Genomic DNA, 25324 nt, shown 5'->3' on the forward strand with positions numbered 1-25324 from the left:
TCATATTGCTTCTATCAGAGGACAGCCCAGTGATGGCTCTTCAGTCAAATATCTCTCTTCTACCCTAATCCATGTTATCCCACTCTTCTTCCAAAATGCAGCCATGATTCTTTGAGTTGTGCTGATGGTTTCTTCCCCTGATCTTGACAGTGGATCCAGAGCAGCCTGTTGTTGCTCTGCACCGGGGCTGCCACTCACCTGCACTTCCTTACACTGTGAGAGGAAGAGGTGGTAGCAGGAAGGAGCGGTTCGCTATGTAGGGCTCAGTCACGGTTTTGATCACCTGAGCACGGAGGTACAGAACAGAAGAGAGCAAAAAGGAGACAAGAATAAAGGGGAATAGAGAGGGAGATGCTATTTGTTGTACCAGAGACATCCTTCTACTTTCCTTATGATAGAAATATCCCTCTCTCCGTGGCTCTCTCAATGGAGAGATACTGAAGATGTCAAAGTTTTAGAAGTAAGACATTTAAAACAAAACTGAAGAAATCCACAGAGATAGAATAGTTCACCCCCCCTCTTATTCCCCCCAGAGATAATCAACAATTCCAGAGAGGATATTACTTAAAAGTTCATTTCGCTAGGTTCAGATATTGGCCAAATGGGGTTAGATCCTTCCTAGTCACTGAGCTACCAACCAAGGTTATTGAAAACATATTGAAGGGTGCCTTCTCACTTTCTTTCTCTCCCTCTCTCTGTCTCTCTCCAATGAGGGCATAGGCCCTTTAGCAACATTTTTAAAAATAAAAAATAATGACATGAACTTTGTCCCAAAGTTTAGATGGAAATGGTAAAATAATACTTTAAAGCCATCTCTGATAAACTCAGAGCAGGGCAAAAATAATGCCACAGAAATTTAAAGAAAAGTATGATGAAGGGAAGCCACAAGGGTAAGGAGAATCTCTACTACAAGGATGAGCCTTGAGTGGCCCTTGGATAGAAGTTGGAAGTGAGCATGGGAGATGCATTTCGATGGCTCTTGGGCGCTGTGCTAATCCTTAGTACCAGGTCCCACCCCTGTCACTCATACACCTGAGCTGCATTGGGAAAAGGAGGGGGCTGAAAGCTCAGCATAAAACCTTGAGACATCAGCTCAGGTATGTGTGGAGGTGGTGGGAGGTATTAGTACCCAGAATAATCTTCACTCTTTAGTCCCAAATCTGCCTACAGCAGGACAACTTTGCACAACAAATTTCTTTGACGGACTTACCAGAGCATGTGAAGATCTGGTGCCTTAATCACAAGTATATTGTGGATTTCTAGTTCCAGAAGGAAAGCCCAGTTGAGTGTTTGGCAGGAGCTATAGCACCACCTTGTGGACATAAATGATTCAGGTCACAGGCTTTTTCATTCTGAAAATTTTAGTCATCTTAAACAAGTATCAACGTTGAAAGGCATTCTTGGCCACGTCGCACTTGGAGTGCACACCCTATCAGTGACAAAAGGCTTCTCAGATGTTCTAATTCTTCGATGGCTGAGTTAACGCTCTTGGCCCGTAGCACCCTTCTTATTTTCAGAATAATCACACATGCTTAGGGTCAATTTTCTTCCTATCTCAAAACGCGAACTCATTTATTTTAGGATGTGTCTCCTTAGGTTTTAATCATATCCCAAAGATCCCCTCTTCTTTGACTTTATCAAAAAAACTCCAAATCCCCAACAAAAACATGGGAGCAAACACTGTGTGCCATTGCCCTTATCTCTCTTCTCAGGCATCAGACACCTCTTTCCTTAAGCCCTAGCATTCAATGACAGAGAATAACAGAGCTTTCTTAATCGTTGAGAAGCGAAAGCAACTCTGTTGGGAATTTGGAAAGAATTCATAGCTGACGCCAACTATTTTCTATCCATTTTGTTGGGTTCACTAAAAATCGACAAACAAACAAACAAAACCCTGAAAAAAATGTTTTATCTAGAGGAATAAATTTATTGAGTCACTTAATAATTAATGAGACTTTTCACTTTGAGCAATCTACCTTCCATTGGAGGCAGAGAAATGCCCTGTCATACCAGGTCAGTCTGCATTAAATATAGAACTGATTCCTCTGTGAAGGTTTAGAACTGCAACGGGCTGCCATCTGAACAGTCCTAGGCTTCATTAGAATTTAGGGTTAATACATGTTTTGAAAAATGTTAAAAAGCCATTTTATCCCCCCTAAATTAGTAATTTGAAAAGGTTACACATTGACATATTCCACAACTTAAAAGTTCAGAAGTAAAAATTTCCATCCACATGTGTCCCCAGCAATCCATTCCTTTCCCTGGAGGCACCAATGTTACAGTCGTCTGTGAAATACCCACAGTATTCTGTGCTTATAGGAAGTACATCAGTGGTAGCCCACAAAATGTTACGGAACTTTTCATTTTCCACTTGCAAATATAGATAGCAGGTTGTTTATATTGGTCCATAAAAAGCTTCCTTGTTTACTTTTCGGCCGAACAATATGCTGCTGAACGGCTGTAACATAATTTATTGAACAGTCTCCTGTTGAGGGTGTTCAGTAGTTCGGCAGTTTGAACACTGCTGCCGTGAATAACCTTTACATCTTTTGCTTTGCACGCGTGCCAGTCTAGCTGTGGGGCGTATTCCTGGAAATGGAATTTCCATGCAAATGGTGCATGCGTTTGTAACTGGGGGGGACACTAGCAAACTATTCTCCATGGAGGTCACCCATACCGAATCACAGCATGTGTCACACTGCATGCCCTTGCCAGCGCTAAGTTTTTTGAACTTTTTGTTAACTTGGTGGGTGAAATATATTTAAATGTAGTAACGGCTGCAGTTTTTTCAATGTTCTTGGTATGAGTTTGGTTATATGAGCAAATTTTCATGAGGCCTGGCCACCTGGTCAATTCTCTTTCTCTGAAGTTTCTTCAACAGTATATATATATATATACACACACACACACACACACGTATATATACATGTGTGTGTATATATATACATGTGTGTGTGTATATATATATATATGTTGGAAAAGTCATAACGTATTTTTCTATGCAAAAATGCATCATGACTTTTCCAATAACCCAATATATATTTTTTTAATTTAGTCTTTTTAAATAGGTAAAAATGGCTAAAATTTCTAAAAGCTTTGAAAAGTATTTATTTATTATTACTTTTTAATCTTAGCTGTTCTGACCAGGGTTAAGTGGTATACCATTGTAGTTTGATTTGCAACTCCCTTATGATAGCACTGAACTGATAATACAGTGTATTCGTGATGGGAAGATTCTTTGGTATGCTGTAATGATACACAGCGATGGAATGTAAACAATAGATAATAAATAATAATTAAAGAAAGAAAAGTATCCATTGACATCCTCCTCCTTCCCCTGCTTGTTTCCAATGGTGAATTTACCTTGAAATGAATAAACGCTGAAGTTAAGAACCCCTTTCAAAAATCCTTTCCAAGGGTCTGAACTACTTTTGTGGTTATAAATTCACGTTCTTTTTCTTAAAGAAGCTGCTTCAAGCTGTATAAGCCTAGATATGTTCAGGCCTAGATATGCCCTTCCTTGTCACTGTCTTCCCCAGTTTCCAACCTCTCTCTTCTTAGCTTTTTATGAATCCCACCAGGGTGCTTTTACGCATCTGTGTAAACACATCTGATATTGTTTACCTACACCTTCTCTCTTTACCATCACTTTTCTCAATAGATCTTGATTTTTCTATGGAAGCCATAAAGATATCCGTATTATTTTCTGTATGTTTGTGGGTGATTTCACGTGTTTCATTGTACGGAGGTACCTCTCTTTACTTAGTAAGATCCTTATTGATTGAACTTAGTGTGTATTTATTTATTTAAGGAACTCATTGAAATAAAAAAACAACTCTTGGCAGATTCCAGAGACCTACATGGCAGCTATAAATTCTCTGAGGCCACAGATTTCAGAAGTGGGTAAGGATTGAAATAGGTGAAATTGGCAAGGGGACTCCCAGCCTCCCTTATTCCCCGCCTTCTTCAGATATCAGGACTCTTAACTCTTATCACAACAGATCCATTAACACCTGCCATTCACTGGCTAGTCTGAATGTATGCATTTGTGGGACCAACAGTTAGCATAATGGCTATATCACTGAACTCCCATGTAGCTGATCACGGTTCGAGTCCTGGACCCGGTAACTTAAACTCACTCACGCTAGGTGCGTGTGCGTGCGTGCCCAAGATCCCGAGAGGAGAATGGAGGAGAGGGATTGCAGCATGGCCATCCCTCCTGGGGGGTGATTTCTTGCTTTCTATCTCTCTGTCTCTCCTCTCTGACTTTCTGGCTAGTGCATGCGCCCTATAGCAAAAACCTCTCCGAAAGAAAAAAAATGTAAGCATTTGTGTGTTAAGCTTATCTATGATTGTGAAACAAGAAGTTTGTCTTGCTAAACAAATTGTGGATATCTGCAGGCAGGAGGGAAACATAATTGTAAGGCCTTGGGTACTAAAATCACATGGAATAGGCGTTGGCTTCAAGAAAGGGACCATGAGGTCATAGTACTCTGGACATTACCTTAGCCCACAAGATGATGCCATCGCACACCACTGTTGTGCTCTGTGGTGAGGAAGGCCCACTGAGCCAGGCGTGGAGTGCTGGCTGTCGTCTGCTGCCAGCAGAATCCATCTCTTAGCATCATGATGTTTACCCACTTCAGTCGTGGCTTTCTTCCAGCTTGATGAGAACTCCATGGAATTACATTTACACTGTACCATATGATTACATTTTGAATAGCTGGAAATTCACCCTTTTCGTTCTCCCTATCCTGTATCTCTTATCACAACCTACTTTCTTTTTTTTTTTGAGAGATTTTCACTATAGGGCACGTGCGCTCGCCAGACAGACAGAGAGAGACATAGAGACAGAAAGCGAGAAATCACCCCCCAGGGGGGATGGCCACGCCGAAGTCCCTTCTCCTCCATTCTCCTCTCGGGATCCTGGGCACGCACGCACATGCGCCTGGCGTGAGTTTTAAGCCACTGGGTCTGGGACGCGAACCGCGGTCGACTACATGGGAGTCCAGCAACATAGCCATTATGCTAACTGCTGATTCCCAATCACAACCTACTTTCTAAAAACAGAATCACACACTTGTCTAATTTGGTGACCTCTAATCTAACCCTTTAACTTAGTATTACTTTGTGTTCGTAGGTCCTTCTTTGGCTCTGCCTTGCAATCTTTCTTAGAATGGAACCGTAGTGGATTTCTGTGTAAAAGACCACATTTTCAGTCCTCTACCTATTTTATAAAGTCATGTAAATAATACATAAAGAACATAGAAAAAGAGGAAACAATGAAGGTGAGAGGAAACAGTTGATAAATCTCTGTACTGTAGGATCAAGAGTAATTTTTAGTACTTCTTTTCAGCTTACAAAGTACTGACATGTTTATTACTCCTTTTGAAGTTTAGAACATCTCCTTGGAGCAGGTTAGGTGGTATCATCCTCATGTTAGAGATGGGAAGCAAAGCAAGGATACAACAGTATGAATCCAGGTTCACAGGATTTTCCACTGTATTGAAATTTGACGGTTCAGGGGCAACACTGGCTGGGTCCCTCAGAATGTGATCTGGAGAGCTGTGGCACTTTCAGAATTTTTGTACAGGTGTGGCACCTGGGAGATTTGTTTTGAAGCTCCATTTTGGAATGTATTTCACATAAAATTGAAAAAAAAATCTATTGTCTGTCTTGGCAAAGGTGTAGTTGAAGGTCTGTGGAGGAGGCTCAAGGATCTCTACTCCACTTTGTGCCTCCTCCCCTCCCCTAAATGTTAGTATTGTCCTAAAGAGTCAGAGGTCTAGAAATCCAGAAGCTGTGATGACTTTGGCAGGGATGGCTAGACGTTTATCAAAACTGTTTCTCTTATGCCTGGGTACAAAGGAGAGCACAATTCCCAGACTCTATTGTCTTATTTATTTATTGTATAACCATGTGACCAAGCTTTGGCCAATGGGATGAAGGCAGAAATGAAAAACCCACTTTTAGGACAGGTCACTAAACCTTCATGCCTTTTGTTCTTCCAATACTCATGAGAGATTGGGAACCATGTGAACATGATGGCAGTGCCAGGGGTGTAAAAACCTGGTGCCTGAATCGGCAGTTAGTGATTTACAGCCTGCTGTTCAGGACCACCTGCTCTGAGCAAGGAATGGACTGTGCTGTAAGAGGCCACTGAGATGCTGCCTTTGTAAGGTCATGCAGCTGGTGTTACCTTTAACTGACCCTGAACTCCACCAAAGATCTGCATGCAGTTGTTTCTGGAACTGTATTTCCTGGTTTCTTTTATATTTAGGTGACCTAAGTTCCAGGTCTTGCCTATGAGTATGACAATGTGTGTCACTTCTGAGCCAAAGCTGGGTCTTTTACCCCATCACGGGCTAGATGTTTGGCTGGTAGGAAACAAAATGAGAGGAACCTGGGTCCCTGAATCACCATGTGGAAGGTTGCCTCATATGTAACTACAATATATTAGATTTTATGTAAGAGTAAAGTTTTATTTTGCTAAACTACAGAAATTTAGAGATTATTACAGCAGCTAGGGATGAGAAAGGGCTAGTGATTACAAAGTTTCAGTGCAAGAAGACTCCTAAATTCCAAAATCCCATTATTAGAAGCATCAATTTATGGCACTACAGAGTAGCTAATGTCTTGAGAGTGATTGATTGGTTGAGGGTCCAGGAAATCTTAGGGGCATATGAGTGCACTTGTTATTTGTCTGTCCACCAATATTATTTTTATTTAAAATCAACATTCTAGCATAACCTTAAATAAGTAATGAAAAGATTTGAAAAGGACATTACAAGTTATCTTGGTACAATTAAAACAGATAAAAAGTCCTAACCATTGTCAATTATTGCTTGCTTAGTCTTAGGTTTACCTATATTGTGCCAGTAAGTGCAGGCTGATATGGATTTGAGAGCCAGAGGATCAAAAGGAGATCCGAGTAAGAAGTTCTAAATCAACTTTTTAAAAAATGCTCTGTTATTCACTAAGGTCCTGCCTCTCTATTTGTTCTCGTGCTATCTTTCTCTATCCTCTTCTCTTCACCCCCCCCTCATTCCACACTGTCCTATTCTCATTAAGTACCTTCACTGCTTTTATGTCCTCCGATTTTTTGCTCTCTATCATAGAATGCGGATAGTCGGTATATATTGAGTGGATACATATAATATCTTTCTTTCATAGCCTGGCTTACTTCACTTAGCAATAGATCCTCCATATCTGACCACTTTCTATCAAATGCCAGGGTCTTGTTATTTTTTATGGCTGAGTAGTATTCCATAGAGTATATATATACCACACGTTTCCAATCCATTCATCAGTTTATAGACATTTAGGTTGGTTCCATGTCTTGGCAATTGTGCATAAAGCTGCAATAAACATGGATGTGCAAGCACTTTTCTGACTGAGCGTTCTCCTGTCTTTTGGGTAAATACCCAGAAGTGGGATTGCTGGATCAAATGGTAGTTCTATTTGTAGATCTTTGAGGAACCTCCATATTGTTCTCCACAGTGGTTGAACTAGTTTACATTCCCACCAACAGTGTAGGAGGGTTCCCTTTTCACCATAGAGTGGGGAAATTAATGTCTCTGTATTGACTGACATGCATGGCATTCCCTTTTGAAAAAGAAATGTAATAGACCGTAAAGTTATATGTAATCCAATGTAATATAAAGAAGATTATGATGATAATAAAAAAAAGTAAAAAAAAAAGCTCTGTTATTTTCCACTGTTCATTCTCCATCTTGAGAGACCTGTTCTTCAATTTTTTAATGTATATCATTTTGGACATTTTCCTATGCCTTAATATATGTCTTTCCCATTTAAATATATATATATTTATTTTATTTCCACACATATCCATATATAGATTTTTCTGTATAAGAATGAGAAAGTACTGTATCAATATGACATTTTTTCTCACTTAACATTTTATGAAAATCTTGCTTATAGTAATATTAGTTAATATATGGCTTAATATATTAATTATTAAGAAATCAATATAACATTAGATATTAATATGTTATATAAAACTTGTTTATATTGATAGTTACATAATATCCCAAGGAATATATTTATAACATTTTATTTAACAATCTCACTATTTATTGATATAAGGATGTGACATTAAAAAAGAAATTTTGCCAGAGGGCTCATGTGCTTGCCGCAGAGAAACAGAGATGGAGAGAGGGTCAGTGGGAGAAGGTACCTCCCAATGGGGTGTGGTCACACTGTAATCCCTTCTCCTCCACTTCTTCCTCCTTTTGGGATTTGGGGCACACACACACATGGGCCCTGCTTGATTTGCAAGCTGCCAGGTCAGGGGCTCAAACTGCATGATCAGCCATGTGGAATCTGGCTGCCTTAACCACTAGACCACAGGCTAGCCCAGGTTATGACATTTTATTATTCTAAATATTGAGTCGATTTAGAGTACATTTGCATATATATAGTTATACACATGTATGTATTGTTCCATAATTTACAATATGCTCGTATGTATATATTTGTACAAATATTTCTGCAGGATAAGTTTTAGCATTAGAATTGCTACATCCAAGGGCTGTGGGGGCCAGGTGGTCGTGCAGTGCAACTGGACCCGGTGGGTTCGTATCCATCACACGATCTCCCTGAGCACACTTGGCATGCTCGTGTGTGCTGTGATCCAAGCCAGCTGAGGCTGAGGGGGACTGCAGCACAATGACCCCGTGGGGTCTGTCTGTTTCTTTCTTTGCTCTCGTTCATAGAAAAAGTAAGTCAACTTAAAAAAAAGAGAGGGTCGCAAATTGTATTTTTTGAAGAAATATTCCTAAATTATTAAGATTGTAGGGAAGGGAAATACCTACTTTGCCTAGGTAGGCATTAAACCTAGAAAGGATCCATCTTTTTATTTTTGTCTATTTAATGGGCAGGAAAATGGTATTTCATGCTTTAAAAATCTATTTCCCTGGTTACTAGAGGGACTGTACATCTTTGTCATATTACTAGGAACTTTCAATTATTCTACTGTGAGTAATGTATTTGTCTCTACTTATTTCTCTGTATTTTTTCTTCATTTAAGAAAAACTGGTTTATATATTCCTATTTTGTTTGTTATATATATATTGGAGACAATGTTACCTATATTTTAGTCTTTTTTTTTAAGTGGATTTTCAAAATATTAAGACCGATTGTCTTTATTTTTGTGATGAAGATGGGAGACTAAAAAATTTTACTTTTTAAAATTGACAAAATTGTATTTGCATGTTTAAATGATGTTTTAAAAATACAAAGGGAGGTCTTCAAAAAGTTAAATATGTTTTTTTATTTTATTTATTTAATTTTTTTGATTTTTTAGAGGTTTTTGCTATAGGTTTTGCATGTGCTCACCAGAAAGACAGAGACAGAGAGACAGAAAGCAAGAAATCAGCCCTTGGGGGGATGGCCATGCCGCAATCCCTTCTCCTCCATTCTCTTCTTGGGATCTTGGGCACACACACACACACACCAGGTGTGAGTTTAAGCCACCGGGTCTGGGCCTTGAACCACAGTCGACTACATGGGAGTCCAGTGACATAGTCATTATGCTAACTGCTGGTCCCGGAAAATGTGTTTTATGAAAAACCATGCATGGATTTCAAAATGGTTTTGCACCAAAATAAACTTGTACTTTAATTCCATTTTTCCTCAGGTTTTTTTTTTTTTTCTTTTGGTCTTAGTCGTAGAGCATGTGTTTGTCAGAGAGAGACAGAGAGAGAGAAAGTGAGAAATCACCACCTGAGGGGATGCCATGCTGCAATCTTCTCCTCCATTCTCTTCTTGGGATTTTGGGCACGCACACACATGTAGCCGATGTGATTTTTAAGCTGCTAGGTCTGGAACTCAAATCACAGTCAGCCATGTGGGAGTCCAGTGCTTAACCACCACACCACCTGCTGGCCCTTCCACAATTTCTTTTTTTTTTTTTTTTGAGAGAGATTTTCACTGTAGGGCACGTGCGCTCGCCAGACAGACAGAGAGAGACATAGAGACAGAAAGCGAGAAATCACCCCCCAGGGGGGATGGTCACGCCGCAATCCCTTCTCCTCCATTCTCCTCTCGGGATCTTGGGCACGCACGCACACACGCCCGGCGTGAGTTTTAAGCCACTGGGTCCGGGACGTGAACCGCGGTCGACTACGTGGGAGTCCAGCGACATAGCCATTACGCTAACTGCTGGTTCCCCCTTCCACAATTTCTTTGAAGTCTCCTCAAATATTCTGGAATTGAGCTAATCAACATGTGTGTTATCTCACATACTTATTTTTGTGGCGAGATTCCTTAAAATCTACTCTGTGCCAGCATAAAACATTTCTTATGACCTCTGTTTCCTCTTTTGTAAAGTGAGTGTAATGAGAATTTCAGACTTATAACATTGTTATAAAGTTTAGACTGGACAATAATTCCTGTAAATCAGCACAGTGCCTGACACTAACCTCCTAACAAATGCTCATTACTGAAATTATTATTTACAGAGCCAGCTGGTGGCATCGTGGTTGGTGCTGCTAGATCCTTCGTGGCTATCTGTGTGGTTGGAGTCCCTGACCAGTAGCCTGAAGAAGCATGCTTGTCGTGTGTGTGTGTGTGTGTGTGTGTGTGTGTGTGTGTCTCCAAAATCCCAGAGGAGATGGAGGAAAAGGGTGCTTTCACACTTTACCTCTCTCTCTTTCTCTTTCTTCTATCTTTCTCTCTCTGCTGAGTTCACATGTATTCTAGCAATTTATTTATTTATTTAGAGATTTTTGCTATAGGTGCATGAGCTTGCCAGAGAGACAGAGAGACAAGACAGAAAGCAAGAAATCACCTCCCCACCAAGGGGATGGGCACACTGCAATCCCTTCTCTTCCATTCTTCTCTCAGGATTTGAGGCACACACGCATGCACATTCACCTGGCATGGGTTTTAAGCCATCTGGTCCGGTACTTAAACTGCGGTGGACTCTGTGAGTCTGGCAATGTAACCATTACGCCATCTGCTGGTCCCACACCACAGCAAATTTTTAAAACCTATTTTTTACAAGGTAGGAAATATAGTTATAGAATATGAGTTTTGTTCTAGTTCCTAAAAACTTTCTCAGTAAAAGTTACTCTTCGTAATATCCAAGAAGGTCAAATACACCCGTCTTTTCTAACATAGCATTTCACATTATGTTTTTAACCAGTCGTATGAAATTTCCATTTCTCAGAGCACTAAATTAGTCATCTCATTCACTCATTCAGTAGGCACTCAAATTCTTATTATACGTTAGGCCTGAGAGATTCAATTATTTTCAGAAGTCCATTTCATTTTCTCTGTATAGTATTTATTCTACCGTCCTTGGAAAAAAATGAAAATTCAAATTCCTATGACGTATAAAGAAATCAATAGAGAATTACAAACCAAGAAGGAATCTTAAAGATTATCTGCATCAACTTTTCATTTTATAGGTGGGGAACAGAAGCCAGAAGAGTCAAGCAAGTTTCCTAAGGCCACCCAGTGAGTAAAGGGGAATTGGGAGGAGAACCCGGACACCCTGACTGACCAGCTGCATTCTGTTGGTCAAATCACACGGTGTTCAAGGATCCTCTTCTTCTTTTGGCCCAAAAGGATTGCAGAAATCGAAAACAGAGAAACACAGGTTTTAAAAAGGCAGAAAGAAAGGAGCTAATAGTATTCAAAACTTGCCAAGGCAGCAAGGGCTCTTCGGCACTTCTCTGCTGGCTGGGAAGACATTATAGTCTAGAGCCCAGTGAGACAGCATTCCAAGTCCCTTTTGTTTCTGTTGAATCTCAACCACCCATATTTACCAGCGATTCTCTTTACTCACAGCAAGCTGTAAACAACAACCCTGTGGGTTGGCGGTTGGCAATCCCCGATCCACATGCCAAACATGCTACAGCTGCCAATTTCAGGGGGCAGGTGAACTGACTGGCACACGCAGATTCCGCCCCTGTCATTTCCAGTACCTATTGCCCACAACCGTCTCCACCCTCTTGCCAGAGTTCACAAGAGAAATAGCCTAACATGGCTTTCTACCTTGCACCAGTGTCACCCTGGCCTTTGTAGGTTCAGTGAGTTGACACCCTCCCCTGGGAAGCCAGTGGTCACTTATCCTCATGATAAAAATGAAGAAACATTCCTGGCATTGTGTATAGTAAGTGCTGAATTTCTGCCTTAGTTGTTTCTTTTCTCCTTCATGATCGTAGAGCAATGCCATGTTCTTAATTATTAATATCCATGATGTGAAAGTGTGCTAAAAGCCGGATTGAACAGATCCTTTTACAATAAGATATCTAATCTTCAATGAATGAAGGGTAGTACAGCTCTAGGCCCATATACTATGGGTAGGAATCTGGACATGATGGCTATGCAATTGTTCATGTAGTCTAAGTTCATGCACAAACCTGTCGTTGGCCATTTGGGATATGAATACCAATAAATACTCTACAAAGTTGACTTAGTTAACTTAAAAATAGACTGCCTGGTCTCAAGTCATGTCTACCACTGGATAGTTTTGTGACCTTGGGTAAATTAATTAATTTCTCAGGACCAGCAGATAGTATAATGGTTACAAGTAATTTCCCAGGACCAGCAGATAGCATAATGGTTACAACACTGGACTCCTGCATAGTGGGCTGTGGTTCGAGTCCCAGACCTGATGGCTTAAACTCACACCAGGCACATGTGCATGTGTACCCAAAATCTTGAGAGGAGAGTGGAGTAGAAGGGATTGTAGCGTGGCCATCCCCCTGGGGGTGTGATCTTTTGCTTTCTGTCCTTCTGGTGAGCAGATGCGCCCTATAGCAAAAAATCTCTCAAAAAAATAAAACAACAAAAAATTTAATTAATTTCTCTAAACTTTGTTTTCCCCATCTTTGTGTAAGGACTTATTAGTGCCTACTTTACAGATTTAATGTGAGGATTACATTAAAGCATTCTATGTAGTGCCTACCACAGAGCAAGTGCTCAGTAATGATAAGCTACAAATCAGTGCCTACTGACCCATAGTTAGAGGGGTTTAAGGAAGGTTAAACATCGAAGATAGGCTAGCAGGTGGTATGGTGGTTAAGGTGCTAGACTCCCACATGGCCGACCTCAATTCAAGTCCTGGATATGACATCTTGCTTTCTCACTTTCTCTCTCTTTCTCTGGTGAGTACACATGCCCTATAGCAAATAAAATAATAATAATAAAAATAAATAAAATTAAAAATAATCTGAAGATAGCTAAAGACTAAAAATTTGGAAATGAAGTTAACAGATAAAGGGTCCTTTATTTACTTAACAAGTTTATGGTGAAAACTCACAATGTGCTAAGACTGTCTAGATGTTGGAGATGAAAAGGTGATTCAGTTCTTATCCTTCCCCATGTGGGAGATGGTGCATAAATAGTAAATGCGCTATAAATCTCAGGGTAATAATTATAAAATATTGGAAATCAAAAATGAATTTAAGTTCCTTGGCCTGGGAGAGGTCTCCTGTTTCCCTACTGAATAGACTGAAACCAGGTTCAAAAGGAGAGAGGCCTGTGGGGCCTTTGTCAACTGGTTCACAGACCACCGAGTCTGGGCTGCAACTGTCGCTTCTGGACAGGATGTTCCTTCCAAGCCTGAGTGGCCTCCTGTGCCTCTAAAGGGGACTTGGGAGAAGCCATGAGAGGAAAGGTTTGGGCAACCTATTGGCCCCAGTGTTCTTCCTGCCTAAAGGACAGTCTTGGTCCAAATAAGACAGTTTATCAAACCTGACAGCATTAAAATAATTTCTGACCTAACAATAGCAGTATAGCTATGTTTGCACAGCACTATAAATCTTCAGAATAAGTCCACTTGCATCTCTTATTTGAGGTTTTTAGTAGGTCTCTGGGAAGCCTAAGAAGTTCTCATTATGCATACTTTATGAATTAGGGATTGAGACTCAGGAAGTTAAGGGACCTCACTGGAAAGAGCACAGGTAGCAAATGGTAGACCTAGGACTAGAACTTGTGACTCTAGCTAAAAATCTCATGTGTTTAAGGGTTGGGCAGCATCTTGGGCCTCCTGAACCCTGAGGACAAACCTAGGAGCGCTCTGCACACAGAGTTCAGGGCCCATACATGTGGCTCCCTGAGCATGGCTTCTAAACCCTATGACTTCTGCTGCTCACCTTCTGCTTTCCAGGGGAGTTTTCTTTTTTCTTTTTTTTTTTTTTTTTTTTTTTTTTTTTTGAGAGAGATTTTCGCTATAGGGCGCGTGCGCTCGCCAGACAGACAGAGAGAGACATAGAGACAGAAAGCGAGAAATCACCCCCCAGGGGGGATGGTCACGCCGCAATCCCTTCTCCTCCATTCTCCTCTCGGGATCATGGGCACGCACGCACACGCGCCCGGCGTGAGTTTTAAGCCACCGGGTCCGGGACGCGAACCGCGGTCGACTACGTGGGAGTCCAGCGACATAGCCATTACGCTAACTGCTGGTTCCGAGGGGAGTTTTCTTGATACCTACCCCTGGAATTATAGCCTTTACTCTTGTCTTGTCACTTGAATGCATCCTTCCAAATGGTGCAATGCAACATCTGTTATGAAACTAACCCACCATTTAAAGACTGTGTTAGGAAATATTAGGATTACAAATTATATATCCAGTTTGGTTAAATTACCAGAATACTTTCTAATGCTCTTCAACTGGTGAACCATCAATTTAAACCTGCAATGTCAGTCTCTTTCCTTCACTGTTTTCAGTTTGATTGTCCTCCTAGTCAAGATGTTGCTACTCATTCCTGACCCTTGTAGTCACAAGGGTCTGTAGTCTGTAGTCACAGTCCTTTCTTGGTTCCTCATCCTCATTTTCACACCCTAGAATGTAATCAAGCTGTACTTTTCAGCTTATAGGTACTTTTCTGTCTGAAGCCCAATGGCCCACTTTCAGCTAGATGTTGAAAATTTCTTTCTCTTCTCTTCTTCTGGAGCTTCATGATCTCTTTGATTTTTGTATAGTAATTTGGCAATCATATTGCAAATTTGATTCTGGACTAGGTATTGATGAGTTAGAGGCATTAAATTATATAATCTCTCTGTGTGTGTATTTTCTCACCTACAAGCAGTATGACAGTCACAAGGTTGTTGTGAAGATTTAAAGACTACTCGAAAGATGCATAGGGCAGTACTTTGCCAGTCACTCAGTAAGTGTGTGTGTGTGTGTGTGTGTGTGTGCACATGCATGTGCATGAACATATGAGTGGTATATGTGAAACTAGTGATATTCTGGGGAGTACACTCTGGAGTCAGTTCCAGACTAACTCTCTAATCTCAATGAGGACAGCCTCCCTCCCCATCCTCTCTGTTTCTGTGTTCCATAAAACTTTGTAACTCCTTTAAACAATGTGAATAAGAGACACCTACAAGACAAGAAACCGTCCATAAATAACAGCTATCTTGGCCTCTTCATGGTTCATATTAAACTGGGAAGAAACTGACATTCTAATGTAACCTGTGCTGGTATAGGTTAGCTTTATTCTCAATTTGATAAGGCTGTTAATAATGTGCTACATCGTCCATAAGGAGTGGCTGAATCTGAGTTAAATAATGGTGTCCTATAAAGACTAGTGAAGGCACAGACCACTCTCTTGGACCAATGCTGCACAGCTCATGGAGGTTAAAGGTAACTATGTTTCGGCAAGAGAGGGTCAGGAGAGGCTTGTTTAGAACTGCAAAAGGCAAGATGCTCAACAACTTCAGTTGATAGAAAACACAGGACTTTACCTTCCATTTTCCACTCCTCCATTGCCTTGTAAAAGAATAAACCTGGGAATGGTTTGGGGTTGCCTCTCAGGTTGTGGCAGTTGTCCTTCTTAGAGAAGGCTTGGGAGCCAAATCGTTTGAGTATGAGACTAACATTTACCCATAAATATGGAGTAATAATGGGAAATGGATTTGCTACAAAATTAGCTGGACTCTATATAGTACTTATCAATATGGAGTGAATGGCACAGAGTAAATATTATAATAGTTATGCCACTAATATTAAAAGTTATACTTTTTTTTTTTTTTAAATTTAACCTCTCTTTGCATTCGGTTGCCTCTCACTGAGGCTTTCCATTCCTACCCAGCTAGAAAGTTGGATTTGTTACTTGCTGACTCCTTGTAAGTAAGGTGTGTGTTCTTATCCAGAGAGAATCATGGACAGTCTTGCTGAGAAGCTCCAAAGAGTTTAGAAACAAGTGGACATTAAAATCTCAGGGAAGACTGAAAAGTAGTTTTTGTGTGTGTGTGTAACCCTTCGGTATTGCCAGTCGAGTGTTCACAGATTCATTCTCTTACCGTGGAAATTGTCAGACAGATTATACGATTTAATCAGTGAAAAGGCATTTAGGCACATCTGCTCTTTGTAAGAAAAAGTCCAATTGTGGGGAGACATCCAAATGTGGGATGGAAATGGACAGAGGTATCAAGGGTTCTGGACTCCTGTCTGTCACTACAATACTTAACAAAATCCTCACTGATGCAACTACACTTGATAATGCCTCCTGCTCTGCTATGACCAACAGCATACCTGACTAAGTTAGAGGCAAAGGGTCTATTTTGTTTGTTTTTGTCTATATTGTGTGAGCCTTCAACAGAGAGAGAGAGAGAGATAAAGTGAGAAATCATCCCCAGGGGGGATGGCCATGCCACAGTCCCTTCTCCTCCAGTCTTCCCTTGGATTTTGGGCAGTCATGCACATGTTCCTGATGCATTTTCCGAGCCACCTGGTCCAGGACTCAGGCTGTAAAGTTGGCCTTGTGTAATCCAACTGCCTTAACCACTATACCACATGGCTGGTCCAGTAAACTGTCTATTTTAAACTTTAGTGTATAGAGAAAAAAATTTCTCTGATATTCTCAACTCAATAGTAGTTAAATGAAACTGTTAAGCATAATAAGCTTAATGAATGCAGCAAAACCTAAATGCATCTTGGGAAGGAATAAAAAGGGATGTTTACAGAGTACTTTGGGTCATTCTGTCTCAGGTATAAAGGGAGTGTGAACTAGGCAGTATTCAGTACTCAGGATTCCAGGGAACTACATGAGGCTGGTGACTCAAACATCAAACCAATGGAGAAGTACTTTCCTTGCACAACATCCTCCTCAGGGCACCCTTGACCTCTGCATTCCTCAAACTATAAATCAAGGGGTTCAGCATAGGGTTTAAAAAACTATAAAATAGAAAAAGGATTTTCTGCTGCTCCTCAGGATGGTGGGATTTAGGGGCCATGTATGTGACAATGGCACTGCCAAAGAACAGCCCCACCACGCAGAGGTGGGAGGAGCAGGTGGAGAAGGCCTTCCTGCGGCCCTCCCCTGACTGGATCCTCAGGATGGCAGCCAGGATGCGTGAGTAGGAGACCAGCACCAGGCACAGGGGCCCCACCAAGATAAACACAGCAGCTGCAAGGATGACAACCTGGTTAAGCCTAGTGTCAGCACAGGCCAGCTTGAGTACAGACAGGAGTTCACAGAAGAAGTGATTGATTTCATGAGGCCCACAGAAAGGCAGTCTCAGGAGGAGACCCACATGAACCAAGGCCAGGAGGAAGCCACATGCCCAGGAAGTAACAGCCAGGACTGTGCACACTCTCCAGCTCATGATGACGGAATATCGGAGGGGGTGGCAGATGGCCACATAGCGGTCGTAGGACATCACCACCAGGAGCAGACATTCAGTGATTGAAAAAGTCAAAAAGAAAAAGGTCTGTGTCATGCAGCCAGCGTAGGAGATGGGCTTGACTGGATTCAGGAGATTCACCAGCATCTGGGGTACCGTGCTGCAGGCGTAGGTAACATCAACAATGGCCAAGTGTGAGAGGAAGAAGTACATGGGGGTGTGCAGTCTGGGGTCCAGCAAGATGAGCCCCAGGATGACCCCGTTCCCCAGCAGGGTGGAGGCATAGAGCAGGGAGAAGAGCCCAAAGAGAAGCATCTGAATCCTGGGGCCGAGGGGAAATCCCAGTAGGAGGAATTCAGTGACTGTTGTTTGATTTCCCCTCATTTCACTATGAAAGAGATGAAATGGGTAGTTTAGAATGGGATTGACAAAAAAATATGGACATTTTAAAGATATTTTAAATTAATTTAACCATCTTTAAAAGATAAAGATGTTCAATTAAATTTAAATAATAAATCATAAAATTTTAAAAAATCATTTAAAATTAATATTCTAAGTCTTCTGGCCCAATACCTAGTGAAGCGAGAATCCATGTGCATATCAGTTGGGCCCAACCCTGAACAAATGCACCATGCAATTTCATTTTTTGTCTTTTTAAAAAAAGTTTCCCCTTTTTATTGAGTTTTTTCTTTGTTTCCTTTTCTTTGAAAGAAAATGTCTTTCCCTCAAGGGGAAAGAACAGTTTTTCATCATCTACAGGCAGTACAATGGAACTCATGGAAATGTCAGATAAAGAATTTAGAATATTCATCGTGACGAAGCTAACAGATATGCAAGAGAAACAGAGAACTCCAGAAGATGCAAGAGAAAAGAGACAATGAAGGTGAAGTTCTTGCATGATCTGAACATGGAAATACACAGCATAAAAAAGGATTACATGAAAACTGTTAGAGATGAAGACTGTAATACAGGAAATAAAACCTCCCTTGAAAATATTAAAAACAGATTAGATCATGCATAAGATGGAATCTCAGATGTAGAAGATAGAACCTCTGACCTAGAAAAATTCACCAAAAAGACTGAGAAAATAAACCCCCCAAATGAGAATAATATACAAGTAATACTAGATACCATTAAATGCCCAAACATCCAGATAATAGATATCCCAGAAGGTGAAGAAACTTTTCAGGGCACTGATAATCTACTCATGAAATCCTGGAAGAAACGTTTCAAACCTAGAGAGGCATTTAAATATCCAGACCCAAGAAAGACAAAGGACCTCACATAGAATCAACCCAAGAAGACAAAGGACCTCACATAGAATCAACCCAAGAAGGTCTCCAAGGCACATCACAGCCAGATTGACCAAAACCATGGACAGAGACAAGGTACTAAAATTGGCAAGCAAGAAACATCAAGTTACTTTCAAAAGGATATCCCATCATGCTAACGTCAGACTTCTCATTAGAAACAATGTGACCAAGGAAAGAATGGGAAAATATATTTGATATGTTAAGTGAAAAACAATTTCAACCAAGAATACTATATCCAGCAAGATTATTCTCCATATGGGAAGGAAAATCCAAAATATTCTCAGATAAACAAAACCTGAAAGAATTTACCAATACCAGACTTGTTCTACGAGAAGTTCTGAAGGGAGTACTACACCACCAGGAAAATTAGACAGACAGAAATAAGAGAACAAAAAATGACCAAGAAAAAGGCCACCTGAATGGTAAGCACAAGTTCGGAAATATCAATGATAATGTTGAATGTGAACTTCCAGGATTTAAACGAAGAGATCAGAGACCACAGAAACACTGCAAATTCAACAAAAGTGAGATTACATGAGACTGAACTGGTGAAATAGAATTCTGACTTCTGTCTGAAACATTACTGATTTTTTGTTTATGCAAGGTTTTCTTTTGTGTGTGTGTGTGAGCTGTTGATAGCTTCAGCAATTTAACTTTTAAAAAATTAGCATAAATTTTTCTCCCTTCCTGAACCTTCACAATTGGAAAATATTTGTGAGCATTATTATTTTGTGACAGAATGGTTATTTGCATAAGTTTAATCATATAATCTTATCTGTTGTCTTGCATCAGAAATTGAATTCTTATGGGGCTTTGTGCAAATAACAAATCGAGACTAAACTTATTTTATTTATCTTTTTTTGTAAATACGTTAATTTATACCTTTCTCTAGTAAAAGGGGGGATAGAGGGAGAAGAAATGTTTCAGAAGAAAATTACAGTGCATTTGTCACTAGATTTTAACTTTGTCCATATTTTTAGTTTAAGATCTTTTGTGAATCAATAAAATGTGAAAAAAATGTTTAGTATGGAAGGGAGGGAGGGGAAAAGGGAAGGAAAAAAGTAAAAGTATGTTTAATTGACAAAAAATGAGAAACTATTTGCCGATGATAATGTATACAGTAATATCTTTGTCTTGACTGACTGACATGCATGGTATTTGTGCATGTACACTGTAAAGACATATGTGGTTAAATGTAAATAAATAAAAAAAATTAATGATCTAGGAACACAATAAGCTAATCAATGGGCTTAAATAGCAGCGATTACTGAAAGGATTGCAATCGCTATTGACACTCGTGATGGGAAAGAATGTTGAGACAATAGAGAAAGTGAACAACTATGTAGTAAACATTATCTTGAAACTGTACATGCCAAAATCGCACAATTTGTGAAGAAATAATTGATAATAGAAGAACTCTAAATATGACAAGTAGGGTAGTCATAGAAGAGAGATATAATTCCCACTTCTCAATAGAAATATTAACTGTGTTGCTTTGAGCAACACAGAGTAGTTTACATGACAACCCAGCAAAAAGATAACAAGATTCTTTTATGACAATGTAGCTATCTAGGGTCTTAAAAAGGAAGAATGGATGATTGTATATGTACTCTAATGACTATCTTTATTTAGAATAGATGATGAATACACGCCAATGATTGACCATTTGGCAAATAATCTATTGATTGATTCACAGTTACTGATTTATGAAAAAGTGGTTTTGAATAAAATTTATAGGAATAGGATTTTTCACTGTTCAGTGTTCATGTTTTTTAAGTTTGGACTCTGAGTACAGGGTGATAAGTGAGTGTGAGTTCAGGCATTCTCGTATTGGTTTGAAGGCTGTGATGTGTATAGATGCATATAAAAACATTTTAAGACGCAATTTCTCAGGGGTCATGTGTAGCCTCCCTACTCTACCCGAAGTGTAAATCCACATACTAGAGCAGCGGGAAGACCGTACCTGAGATGACAACGTATCGGAAAAGCTGCTGTCTGTGTCATGCTTCGTACTTTTATCAGGCATGATTTGAAAAGTTCAAAAGCCACAGGGAAATACACAAAAAAGAAATTTATAGAAGAAATGAATTCTGCCTTGCTTCAATTTTATAAGAATTATTAAATGCTTTACTGAAGGCTAATTAAAAATTGGGGGACAAAGAGATAATTTAGTGAATCTGTCATTTTATAGATGATTATAGCAATAAATTACAGTTAGATAACTGATATTTCTGTGAATTGGTGATGTGCCAAATAGTATTGGGTTTTTGTAGTTTCATCCTGGATAACATTTCTCTAAATATACCAGGTAGAAATCCAGAATTTTGCTAGTGAAAATTACTAGGCAAAAATAACCCAGGGCTGGGAACCAGCAGTTAGTGTAATGGCTATGTCGCTGGACTCCCATGTAGTCGACCGCGGTTCGTGTCCCGGACCCGGTGGCTTAAAAAACTCACGCCGGGCACGGGTGCGTGTGTGCCCAAGATCCCGAGAGGAGAATGGAGGAGAAGGGATTGTGGCGTGACCATCCCCCCTGGGGGGTGATTTCTCGCTTTCTGTCTCTATGTCTCTCTCTCTGTCTGTCTGGCGAGCGCACGCGCCCTACAGTGAAAATCTCTCCAAAAAAATAAATAAATAAAAAATAACCCAGGGCTGAAGTAGTGAACTTATGCCTGCTTGTCTCTGAAGAAAAGAGCTTCCTCAAGATGAACATGAGGAAAGACCCCAGCTAAGCTTCCGTTAATACCGATGCAGCCCTCGATGATACTGCTCGAAAACCTGGAAATAAGAGAAATAACACTGCCATTTGATAAGCAAAACTTACAAATCCACTCATGATGGATAAGAAGAACCAGAGGAAGAAAACAAGACTTGGCGAGAAAACACGTATCCAGGGAGTTCTGACTACATTGAGAAATCTACTCAGGTGCTTTGATGTCCTCTCACAAGAAGGCAGAGAATGTGAGTGTGATTCAGTGAACTCAGATGTAATTACTCGGGTGGGCCACTTGTCCAGAGAAAGGCTGAGGAGTAAAGAAAGGGCTGGTTCGGGAGTGGCAGTGGTTGTCAGCACGTCCTTACTCTGTCTAGACTCTAGCCAGTGACATGACGGTGACATCCTCTGGGCAAGTCTGAAACTACAGTGTAGATGGCTGAATCATCAGTAATGGATAATCCTAGCCAGTAGGGTCTCTTGCTAACCCCCTCGTGTTGCTCTTATTCATAATCAACTGTTAGATGCCTTTCGTGCTGATATATTGACCAAGAGGGAACGTGCCAATTAGCAATGTTCCTGGCGGAATTGCAGTTTTTTTTTTAAAGTAAATTAATTACATTTGGGCTTTTTAATTGTTCTCTTTTTAGTTTGGAAACTATGAAAAATGGGTATGCAGAACAACTATTTCCACAGCTGATCCACAAAGTGCAATGCCAGGCCCTGGACCTATTCCTTGCTGAAGTACAACCCAAGGAAAGTCGTTCCCAGCAGCTAATCAGAACCCTGAAGGAAGTCCCCACGGGAGTCCTCTCTAGTGGAAACAAGTGATTAGTTTACTCGCAAACATTATCAATAAATTGTATCAGCAACACACTAATGAATTCTAATGACTCTTGTACTTTCATAACTCAGGACTAGGACTTACATTTTTCAGAAGATATGTAAGATTATAAAAGATATAAAAAGATTAATGTCAACAGGCCAACTTTCTAAATTTGTTTGGAAACACACAAAGCATATGAAAATATTCGGTCCTGAAAAGACATTTACATCTTTTGAAAATCTTGACCTCTTTATTCATTCCTCTGTTTTCTTTTACAACGTCCCAAACAATTACATAAAGAAAAAGGAAACCCTCTACATCCAAAGTATTAATCTCTGAAAGCTAAATGGAAAAGCAAGAAAGAGGCCTAATGAGTACATAAAGATTCTTTACGGTTGGTTGCTGCTTGGGTTGAAAGTCTGATTTCCTTTAGAAGACTGGATTGCCGTTGCGCGTCTTATGAACGAAGCCCTGGAAGCAGGAACAGATGTACTCATTTTGCAATTCTCACATTTAATGTACATTTGTTGAATGAATATATGAATGAATGAATACAAATTAATGCATGAATGCCTGCATATTGATATTTTTGGACCATCCATATATTTGATTAGGAATTTCTGGCTTGCTTAAATCTTGCCTTCATAATTGTGGGACATTCTCTTGCTAAAAAGAATAGACATTTAAAGTTTGGTAAGAATATCTATAGACTCTCTAACAGTGTTTTAACTTGAAAGATATTGCTATTTTCTCCCCCTTCCCCATTGCATAGGTTATTGTATGTGATATTAGAAGTTTCTTATTTGAGGGACCAGTAGTTGGAGTAATGACTATGTCGCTGGACTCCCAAGTAGTCGACCGCGGTTTGTGTCCTGAACCCGGTGGCTTAAACTCACGCTGGATGCGTGTGCGTGCGTGCCCAAGATCCCAAGAGGAGAATGGAGGAGAAGGGATTGCGGCGTGACCATCCCCCCTGGGGGGTGATTTCTCACTTTCTGTCACTCTGTCTCTCTCTGTCTGTCTGGCGAGCGCAGGCGCCCTATAGCAAAAACCTCTCCAAAAAAAGAAAAAGAAGTTTCTTACTTGGACTCAAATGAATTAAATTTGCCAAAAGATTAGATGAGGGAAGAAAGGTACTAAAAAGGAAATTAAATGCAACTGAGTTCCAAATGCAACATTCAGGCATTGTTTTGTGCTTTCGCTGATATATTTTATATGTATGTACAAGTTAGTTATTTAAAAATTTGGCAAAGCCTTTGATGACTAATAAATGACCTGGCATCTGTGTGGTTTCAAAGTAAATATCTAAGACTGAATTCATTTCTTTGAACATGAAACAAACCTGTCAGTACTAGATGGGGTTATTTTTCTAAAAGTAAAACTTAAGACTGGATGGGCGGGCAAACCCTTTTCTGATGGTATTGGAATGAGTCATACAACATTACTAAAATGAGAGCTATTTTAAAGTCTTCAGTTGAACTAAAGAATTGAAAGGCTTACTTCCAAATAATAAGAAATGTTTGTTACCATTAGTATCCTGCATAGAACACTCCTTCATCCGTGCTCCCACACCTCGATATATCACTGTCTTTGTTGTATCTTTCCTTCTCTAACCCTCCTTTTACTTTCCTCTCTTATTCCTGGTCTTACTTCCCTCTCACACAATTTCCCCCTTTCAAAGTCTCTCTTTTCTACCTCCCTATTAGGCATTTCTGCAATAATTCTACTGCTTTCAATACTTCCAGTATTTAAGTGATTTCTTAGAGGATTTAAATTTTTTAATTGACACATAATTGTGCATATTTATGCGGTATGATTTTATGGTATGTAAATATAATGTGTAGTGATCAAATCAGGGTATTTGCATATTCATAATTTCAAACATATCATTACTCTTGTGTTGAGAATATTTGAACAAAACCCTCTTTTTTAGCTATTTTGATATATATTGATATAAACAATTGTTACTCTAGTTACCCTACTGTGTTATTGAACACTAAAACTTGTTTCTTATATCTGTATGTAATTTCATGTCTATTAACCATTGTCTCTCCATCTTCCCTCACCCATACTCCTCCCAGCCTCTGGTAACCATTATTCTAGTCTCTACTTCTAAGAAAATGGCTTTTTTGTTTCATATATGAGTAAGAATATGTAATTTTTCTTTTTTGGGGACTGGCTTATTTCACCTAACATAATATCCTTCAGGCTCATCCATGTTGCTTCAAGTGACAAGATTTCATTCTTTTTAATAGCTGAGTATTATTCCACTGTATATGCATACCACATTTTTTTTTTTAAAGTTCCTCTGTCAATGTATACATGAGGTGATTCCATATCTTGGCTATTGTGAATAGTGCTTCAGCAAACATGAGTGTAAATTTCCCTATGGCATGCTGATTTTTGTTTCTTTGTATATATGCCTGGTAGTAGGATTGCTGGATCATACTGAAATTCTCCATTTATTTTTCTGCAAAAACTCCATACTGTTTTCCATAATGGCTATTTAATGTACATTCCCTCCAACAGTGTAAAAGAGCTCCTCTTTCTCTGTGTTCAGCAATATTTGTTATATATTGCCTTTTTGGTGATACATCCTAAAAGGGATGAAATTATATCCATTGTGGTTTTGATTTAAATTACCTTGCTGATGAGTGATGTTAGATCCAGAGATAAATGCACATATATGCAGCCAATTGATTTTTGACAAAGGTGCCAAGAACAGTAATTGGGAAAGGATGGTGTCTTGAGTAAATTGTGAGAACACACTTTATTCAGAAGAATGAAACTAGAGCCCTATTGCTCACTATATGCAAAGGTCAAACTAAAATAAAAATAGGTTAAGATTTAAATATAAGACCAAAATATATA

At 39.7% G+C, this 25324-nt stretch overlaps 1 protein-coding gene and 1 long non-coding RNA gene across 2 annotated transcripts in view; one reads left to right on the plus strand and one right to left on the minus strand.

Moving 5' to 3' along the window:
* The window catches only part of LOC106733732 (uncharacterized), a 51360-nt gene that overhangs the window by 5641 nt on the left and 20395 nt on the right, over positions 1-25324 (plus strand). Inside the window, exon 2 of the long non-coding RNA XR_001369655.1 lies at positions 11433-11481. This is a non-coding gene — a long non-coding RNA (uncharacterized LOC106733732). The remainder of the gene's footprint in view (positions 1-11432; positions 11482-25324) is intronic.
* LOC102472590 (olfactory receptor 2A1/2A42) lies at positions 17044-17985 on the minus strand. Its single transcript, XM_014583681.1, has one exon. It carries the CDS (start codon positions 17983-17985, stop codon positions 17044-17046), a length of 942 nt encoding a protein of 313 aa, XP_014439167.1.

The sequence above is a fragment of the Tupaia chinensis genome, unplaced genomic scaffold (genome assembly GCF_000334495.1).
Source record: "Tupaia chinensis unplaced genomic scaffold, TupChi_1.0 Scaffold000010_1, whole genome shotgun sequence".
Lineage (NCBI taxonomy): Eukaryota > Metazoa > Chordata > Mammalia > Scandentia > Tupaiidae > Tupaia > Tupaia belangeri.

Bases quoted from the DNA above. Each gene is read 5' to 3' on its own strand.
- LOC102472590 (XM_014583681.1), bottom strand. From the start codon at position 17,985: ATGAGGGGAAATCAAACAACAGTCACTGAATTCCTCCTACTGGGATTT.